This window comes from Cariama cristata, unplaced genomic scaffold (assembly GCF_000690535.1).
Source record: "Cariama cristata isolate BGI_N322 unplaced genomic scaffold, ASM69053v1 scaffold33026, whole genome shotgun sequence".
Taxonomy (NCBI): Eukaryota; Metazoa; Chordata; class Aves; order Cariamiformes; family Cariamidae; genus Cariama; species Cariama cristata.
Genome location: NW_009623264.1, coordinates 22256 through 31043, shown reverse-complemented (window position 1 = coordinate 31043; position 8788 = coordinate 22256). Strand labels below are relative to the sequence as shown.

Here is an 8788-nt window from a genome sequence, read left to right as displayed (position 1 = left end):
AGGAGGAGGATGCCAACAGCTATGACTCTGATGAAGGCAGTACGTACCCGGGGGTGTCTGGCTGGAGGGGAGGGAGCGGTGTCTTCGGGAAATCCAGAATTTTGAGGAAGGTGTTGCTGCAGGACCGTGACTCACACCCTAAGGTGTTGGGTCTCTTGCGGGGAAAGTCCTTGGGGAATGCTGGATCCTGCGGGGCTGGGAGCTGGGGCAGGGTCTCGCAGGCTGTCCCTGCCCAGCCAGTTCAGCGCAGCTCCTGGCATCTTCCGTCCGTTTTGCATCAAATGACTTGAGCTCCGATGAGTGCTGGTTTAGGCTCTGTGCTCCCACCACCTTCCCATTTCCAAATTCAAGTCCCGAAGGCAGCTGCCTCTTTCCATCAGAGCCTCCTTTGCTGTGAGAAATGCCACCGGACCTGTCTGTAGGAAAGGCTTGGTGGCTTTGGTACCTTTACACTGTGAGATCTCCGTGTTCAGTCTTTTTGCTCCCCTAATGAGGGAATTTGCTGCATGAGGGCAAGCATCCATGGCAAGGCCGTGCCCCACCTGTCCAGCCCGTTCCCACCCAGGACGGGAAGAGCCGCTCCAGGCCAGGCGCGGGTGCAGAAATCGTGCTGGGTTGGGAGCAGATGGACCCAGCTGAGGTTCTGTGCTAACTCTTCATCTCTGTAATTTTTTCCTGGTAAGCATGTGAAGATAACCACAAGCTGGTTTCCAACAAGTCAAAATGGGAACAGAATGCCAAGCCCCAAGCCTTGGGAGGAGATGTTGGCCACCCAAGCTGAAACACCTTCTCAGGGTGGTCCTGGGGTGACATTGCCCTGAGAAGGGTTTGTAGGGTTACATCCTTCTTTGTCTGCTGAATATTAAACTCAGCTCAAAAGCCCCAAACTGCCCTCCCTGGACAGTACCGCCTTTGTAAAGCTCCGATGACCAGAGCTCATGAACCTTGCTGGATTTGTGTGTGGCCGTTTGGCTGATGCCAGCACAGTCTCTGACGTGCATTAAATGGCTTTTACATCCGAACCGCAAATCTTTCTAATTATTACTAATCGGGGCTGATTAAACATAGTTATTGGCTGGGGTTTTAACAGGGTCCTATTTCCAACTCCTCCTCCTCTCTCTCGCCGTCAGCTACGCTGGGAGCACTGGAGTTCAGCCTGCTCTATGACCAGGAGAACAGTTCCCTGCACTGCACCCTCATCAAGGCCAAAGTAAGCGGTCCTCTTTTTCCTCTTCTTTCACCCATTTAAGTCCGTCTGGCTCCCAGTTCCCCCAGTATGATGGGATGGAAGCAGTGGGGTTGCTGGTAGAGGCTGCTCCCCTGGGAGACCCAGCCCGGCCCCGCTGGCACTGCTGCACCTGGCTGGGAAGGTCTGCGGGGCTTGTCCTCGAGTGGGTCTGAGACGTCTGTGGGGCTTGTCCTCAAGTGGGTCTGATGTTTCAACGCATCGTGGCACCCACGCCTGCTCGGGGCAGAGAACGAGGCTCTTGGCTTGCTGGATGAGTTTCTTCATGGGTAGCTTTTTTTTTTTTTCCTTGGATCTGCTTAAGGAGGATCCACGCACCGTGTTTTCTTTATTGTCTTTTAGGGCTTAAAACCAATGGACTCAAACGGCCTGGCGGATCCCTACGTCAAACTGCACCTCTTGCCTGGAGCCAGCAAGGTGAGGCTTTGCCTGGTTTGGGTGTGTTTTGGGCTGGGGCTGGAGCAGAGGTTCCTCAAAGCTCCCCTGAGGTCCCTTCTTTGCGTCAGACTTTCTGCCCTTGATTTCTCCGCGCAGTCGCTCACTGCTGCTATTTCACCCAGGAGGTATCTCTGAAAAGTGATGATGCTTGCAGATGTTCTCCCATACCCGAGGAACAGCTCATCCTGCAGACAGGGATTTGCTTAGGGATGGCGGGAAGCTCCGGAGGAGGTGACACTGTTAATGAATCACAAAACATCAGACCAAAAAATAAATTAAAAAAAAAGAGAAATCTATTACCAGAGTTTGAACGATCTATTCACTTGAAGCTGCAGCATGTTCTTATTAGAGCTGTGAAGAAATAACCATTAGGTAAACTCTGACTCCTTCCCCCATCAAAGAAAGCCCTGGAAATCTCAATCCTCAGCCCAACTAAGCTGATCTCAGGGGGGAAACCTTTGTGGAAGGGATGACCACTGCTGGCCCAGTGCCCAAGGGGTGCTGGCTCTGGGCTCAGGGCCTGAAAACTCTTTCCTGAAGCACAGTTTTGTGCAAAATGAGGGAAAACTGATAATAAAACCATTGGATTGGTATTTGCTGGTTTACTTTATGTGTGTGGACTTTCCAGGCTTGCACAGAGTAACTCAAGGTGTCGTCATCTTGGGAATTGCTTTGATTTCTATTGCTCTATGGTTTGCTGATCTTTCTTTTAATTTTTTTATTTTGCACGTGTGTTTGTGAAAGACGCATGAACAAGTGACAGAGCTTCTCGTTTCCCAAGCTATCGTCTCCTTTAGACCACGAGAGCCGTTACCCAAGCCCTGCACGCCCTGCCTTGTGCAACTTTTTCTTGTACAAGTCTCCTTGAGGGAGTAGACCTCAGACAGTGGAAAAAAACTGGGCGGTGAAGGATGCCCTGGCCACTGCGGGCAACTGAGTCCCCGGTGCTTGCGTAAAGGTCCACGTTGTTGGATCGGTGATGCTCACCAGCGCGACCACCATCAGCAGGCAGTGGTGATGTCCTGCAGAGCCCAGTCAAACCACCTCTTGTGAACCAGAAGTGATGGAACATTTAATTTACACTCCTCTGCCAGGAACCCAAATTTAGGTGGGAAGAAGTTTCAGGGGTGTGATTATGCCATGTTTTGTTTTGACGCCGTAGTCAAATAAGCTGAGGACGAAGACGCTGCGCAACACCCGTAATCCTGTGTGGAATGAGACCCTGGTTTACCATGGCATCACAGATGAGGACATGCAAAGGAAAACCCTCAGGTAAGCTGGAGGAGCTGGGGTATCCTGCGGTGCGGTGGCATGGGGACCACGGGTCTCCTTGCACGGAGCATCTCAAGGCAACCTTCTTCAGGAGGGCCCTGGCAGCAAAGATGTTGATAGAGCACCTGGAAATGCAGAGTTTTTGGTCAAAATCAGCATGCTTCACATGAACATGGTGATTTTGATGGTCCTTTTAAAAAGAGAAAGGCAGGCATTTTGACCCTGTCATTTAATATTAAATTATTGACATTACTATTATTCTTATCAGCATAGAGATTTGTATGTTGCATATCTGCGCATGATTTGACAGTTTCCCAGCAAAACATTGGGGTGTCTCTAAATTTCCTTTCCTTCCTATAGGAGGGAAATTTCCACCTTTGGATTTCTTGCCCCACCGCAGAGCACCTGTTAAAAACGTTGGTTTGCCTGGCAAAACAGAAGTTTGGTTTTCTGACTGCTTTTGATCAGAGGAGAGCGAGATGGACGGAGGCTTTGGGGGTGCTTTGCTTTGTCCACCCCCTGAGCAGTGCCTCTGTAGGAGTCGTTTTGTGCTCTGGAGTCGGGTACTGCTCCAGCCTGGTTGATGTTCACCTTTCCTGTTCCCTGCAGGATCTCCGTGTGTGATGAAGACAAATTTGGCCACAATGAGTTTATTGGAGAAACGAGAGTTTCCTTGAAAAAACTCAAAGCCAATCAGAAAAAGAACTTCAACATCTGCTTGGAGAGAGTAATACCAGTGAGTTTCTGTGACATTTCTTTCTGCCACCATTAACGTTGAGGTTGCTAACGAACGGCATGTGAGGTAGGTAGTGGTGAGCTTGGAGCTGGAACCAGCCAAGAGCTGTGGGTGCATGACTTCACTGGCATCTTTAGGAAATGGGTTCCCACCTGTGTCTGGGCTGATATGGCACGTCAAGGCCAGAAGATAAGAGTGTGGTGGGAATCCAGGGGAAGTAACTCTGGGGACCTCTCCGGTGGCTGCAGATGTGCTGGCGATGCCAGCCTATGTTGGTGTACATCACTGGAGGAGAGGACAGGTTGTTCTGTCCCTGAGCTCTGCTCCCCGGTGCTGTGGGTGAGGTGCTGAGGTGGAGGCTGATGGAGGAGGGGAGTGTACCTGAGCCCCCTTCTACTCCCAAGTCCAGCAAAAGAGCTGGGCTGGGTTCCCGGGGCTGTCTTTGCCGTAGGACGGTGCCTCTCCCAGCTGCGGTCGCTCACAACGGTCTCTCTTTTTCCCTTCCCCATCCAAGATGAAGCGTGCTGGAACGACCGGCTCGTCCCGTGGGATGGCATTGTACGAAGAGGAGGTAAGAGTCCTTGGAGGACAACATGCTCCATGTGTGTTTCACCCATCACCTCTCATGTATGAGCCCTCCTTTTATCCCCCACCGTCATGGGGATGCAAGATTCCCTTGTATCCATCTTGTCTCATCTGCTCTGCAGTTGACAGTCTTCCTCGCTCAGCCTCTGTGTCCCCATCTCTGGTTGGTTCCTCTTGCAGGTAGATCGTGGCGGGGACGTGGAGGAGCGTGGGAAGATCCTCGTGTCCCTGATGTACAGCACCCAGCAGGGCGGCTTGATTGTCGGCATCGTACGCTGCGTGCATTTAGCAGCTATGGATGCCAACGGATACTCAGACCCTTTTGTTAAACTGTAAGTCAGAGCTGGGGATGGTTTAGTGCGGTGACGCGTGGTCACGGAGCCACCCACTGTCCTTGGGCAGTAGCTGATGGGCCGAGAGCTCCTTCCAAAACCACTGGAGAGAGAACATTTCCCAAGAACCTTGAGACCTCCATACAGGAGTGAGCTGCCCACCGGCGATGCCTGTGCAAGGTGGTAGTGCCCATGCCATGGCTGAAGCTAGGTGAGACTGACCCAGCCCTCAGGTCCAGCCATTCCCCGTAGGTTCCCAAATGCAGGGACCCAACAGCCACCTCATAGCTGCAGAGCTGGAGGACCAGAGGTCCTTCTCCCCGGCTCTGACCAACCATGGCTGCAGGGCAGGGGTGGCTTGATGTCCCTCGACGCATGATGAAGAACATGTGCCCGGCTTGCTGCGCCATAAACCCACGGGCTGGTTGTAGCCGGGAGCCCAGGGATCGCCCTGCTGTGCCAGTCCCTGTCCCGTGCCACGTCTCCACTGCAAACAAATCAGCTTAATTAATACAGACAGCGGCGTTTGCTGCGGTTCGTGCTGGCGATGCCTTGCTGCGGTGCTCTCGGCTGCAGCGGTGGGTGATGGGGGAGCAGCGCTCATCGGGTGGCTCCTGTGAATGTTGGGGAACGAGGTTGTTTTAACTCAAACCTCATAAACTGCGACACGGAGAGGACCCTGCAGTCATTCCCGGTTGTGGTTTTTGTTGCTGTTTTCTCTTTACCATCAGAAAAAAACCCTCTGTTCTCCCTAAAGCTCCTCCAATAATTCTCGTGTTGAACAATTTGCACATCTTTTTGTAGCTGAGTGGAACTGAGTAGTTTTCCTTCTCAGTGTCTCTCTCTCTCTCTTTTTTTTTTTTTTTTTTTATTTTTTCCATTCCCACAAACAGAAGATGGTGGTTTTCCATTTTTAAGTTAACTTCCGACATCGGTCTAATTAATGCCAACACTACAATTTAGTTCTGGGTCTGCAGCCAGGCTGCAAAGCCTAAGTCCCTAATTTTTCCCATATTCTCTAGGTGAACCTACCTTGGCTGAGTACACTAGTCTGTGTGGTATTAAACACTAACGGGCTATTTTATCCTTTATTTGTTGTATTTCTCCCCACCTGTGCGTTCACACACTCTTGGCTGGGTTTTCCAGTGGCCAGGCTCGGTGACCAGCCATGCGATTGCCCTCATCTGCTGGTGACCAACCCAGCTGCTCATTTTCTACGTTCCTTGACTGTTTCCATTGCTCCCCGCTGTCAGTCTCGGCAGGTTCCTCCCCAGCGAAACCCAGAGTTCACCCTCTTTTGCTCCATAAAACACCGACAACCATTTCTTGGTTGGGGACAAAAGACTTGGGACCAACGCGTGGTTTGGAAGGACACCAAGAGTGGGTGTGCAGGCTCCCTGCTTTCTGGTGTCTAAACGTTACCCAGGTGCTCTGAGCAAGAGATGCTCCCCCCGAAAGATTTCTGCTGAGCTCAGCACTCTGCACAAAGCAGGACTTGATGGTTTCCCATGTCTCATCTGGCAATCCGGGGCAGGGGAAGGAAGAGTATTCAGGATTTTACTCATTTTACATTTATTTTAGATAATTTTAGAAGGTGGGAAGGAAGACTGGCTAACCTATTTCTTTGCCTTAAATAAGTATCTTCAGTTGCTTGTTTTTCAAGCCCAAAACCTCACTCTTTTTTTTAGCTTATGAGCTCACACTGTTCTTGCACTTGAGTTTTGAGCTGTTTTCTGTTGCCCCCAGTTGGCTGAAACCTGACATGGGAAAAAAGGCCAAGCACAAGACGCAGATTAAGAAGAAAACATTGAATCCTGAGTTTAACGAGGTAAGGATGGAGCTATTCTTTTTATGTTATTAAATCAGCTTAGCTAATGACTGTGTTGTGTGGAGGAGGTGGAAGACTTGCTGAGGTTCAGTTCCTTGCTCCGGCTCCTTTCCCCTTTCTGCACCCAGGAATATTTTAGGAATGACTTTGCCGTGGGAGATCTCACCAGTTCAGTGCCGGGCAGCACCGTACACACCGAAACCTCCCTGCCAGCGGTGCTGCTGACTCCACATCTCACCCCGGCCAGGGGGTGTGGGTGGGACGAGCATCCCTGGGGGGGTCCCAGGGCTGGTGCTGCTTTGATGGGACACCTGCCAAGTGCTCACTTGGATACAAGGGGTGAGCTCAGCTTAAGGGTTTGTGCAGCATACTGTGGTCCTGGGAGGAGAAGTGCTGCAGGGAAGGAGCGTTTGTTCTTTATTGGTGTATTTTAGATATCCTCCCGCTGGATTTTGAACGCAGGCTGGACAGAGAGATCACTTGCGGTTCCTCAACTGCAGTTTTCTGGGTGTGTTTTCCTGGGGCACTTGGTGTGATGTGGGTGTTCTCCTTTTGCAGGAGTTCTTCTATGATATAAAACACAGCGATCTGGCCAAGAAGTCACTGGACATTTCTGTCTGGGATTATGACATTGGAAAATCAAATGATTACATCGGTGAGCTGAAAGTCTCTGCTCCCTGGGGTATGGTTTTGATGCTCGATGTAGTGCTCGCTGTACGGGAAGGATGCGTAGGTCGCCTGTCCTGTGAGGAACCCCAAGCTGAGCTTTGAGGTGGGACCATGCAAGTTGGGTGCTTGTGTCAGCCCATCAAATACAGTACAGCCACTGTACTGCCCCGTCTCCTGCATCCCATGGGGTCTTCTGTGCAGGCAGAGCATCTCTAGTTGTTACCATGAGATTTTTAAATCCAGGAGGTGGAAAGAAGTGCTGCAAACGTGGGGTCTGTCCCCATGAAAGTGATTTACCGGAACATCAGCATCATCTCTGAATATGATGTCTCTTCTTCTCCCTTTCATCCAGGCGGCTGTCAGCTTGGCATTACGGCTAAGGGGGAGCGCTTGAAACACTGGTATGAATGTTTGAAGAACAAGGACAAGAAGATTGAACGCTGGCACACCCTCCAAAACGAGAATCATGTTGCCAGTGATTAAAGGGAGCCGCTGCCCGAACCTCCCCGAACGACCCATCCTCTGCCAAGCCCCCGTAGATCTCTGATGTCCGTCTTCCAGCGCAGTCATGCCTTGCTACACACCTCTAGTCCCAGGGCAGCAATGCTCTTCTGCCTCCTCCAAGCATCCCCTGTGCCCTGTCCTCACCTCCACCTGAAAACTAACCCAGATCTTTTATATTCTCTTCCTTTGGGTGTTTTGGTTTTCTTTCTCTTTCTCTTATTTTTTTTTTTTTTTTTTTTGGAGGGAGAGGTCATTGAATTATCCTGGTGTGTAATTTTTGTCAAGCAATAGTTACCCTCTGACTGTTCCTCTTTCTCACTAGTCTCACGCACGCCGTGATAGCCTTCCTGTTGTGTGTGTGTGTGATGCTCTGTGTTCCTCCTGCCTCCGCTCATGTGGCTCATCCCATCGCCACCGGCCCGTGGCTCCTTTATCTCCCAGCGGGATGCGTGGCCACTGACCTGGCTGTGCCCTCGTCCGGCGTAGGGAGGGTTGAGCGTTGCTGTCGGAGCATCGACCCGTTCTGCTTGTGTGATATTGATACCTCAGTTGCAATAACGAAAAAGCTGTTTGGCTTTGGTGTGGGTCGTAACCGTAGCCTGGTATCTGTGTTGCTGTGATTAGGCTAAAGCCTGTGTCACTGATGTAATCCTGCGAGACCTGCTTGAGCTTTAGTTCTGACTGGGTACACTTGAGCAATATTGTAGTACATCCTTTGCTTAGAAGATCCACCAATAATACAATAACGAGAAATAGGGAGCCACTCTGTGCTCGCCAGGAACCAGAGGTTTGGGTTGGTTCGTGTTCGTTTCAAGCCGCTGTGTGCGGTTCCTTTCGCCCAAGGACCTCCCACGCTCCGTTGCTGTAGGAGCCCACCCGTGTTTCAAGCTTGTGACTACCTCCTCTTCACGTCCTAGCTGCGTACGTAGTGCCCAGCTGCGCCCCGAGGGCAGTCCCGGGGCCCTCCGCAGACTGGCCCTTCTGCTGCCAACCGTTCGCCGAACCGCATGCAGGAGGGCAGCCGAGGGAGAAGATACTTCCCACCAACTAGCTGATGTGTGCAAGGATTATTGCTTTAAAATATCACAAATACTGAAATGAGCTGGAACTGTTAGAGGTCTTCCAAATATTGGGTTTGTTGTTTTTGTGGTTTGTTTTGGTCCCCCCCCCCCCCCCAT

The 8788-nt window shown here is 51.1% G+C and overlaps 1 protein-coding gene across 1 annotated transcript; it reads left to right on the top strand.

Annotated features, from left to right (window-relative positions):
* Positions 1-5: 5 nt before the first annotated feature.
* LOC104163614 (rabphilin-3A) lies at positions 6-7589 on the top strand (the record flags this gene model as incomplete). Its single annotated transcript, XM_009702666.1, has 10 exons — positions 6-39; positions 1131-1210; positions 1589-1663; positions 2847-2956; positions 3566-3692; positions 4207-4263; positions 4458-4609; positions 6356-6437; positions 6996-7092; positions 7459-7589. Coding segments are annotated over 10 exons (945 nt in total), but the record flags the coding sequence as incomplete, so codon positions are not given.
* Positions 7590-8788: the final 1199 nt, after the last annotated feature.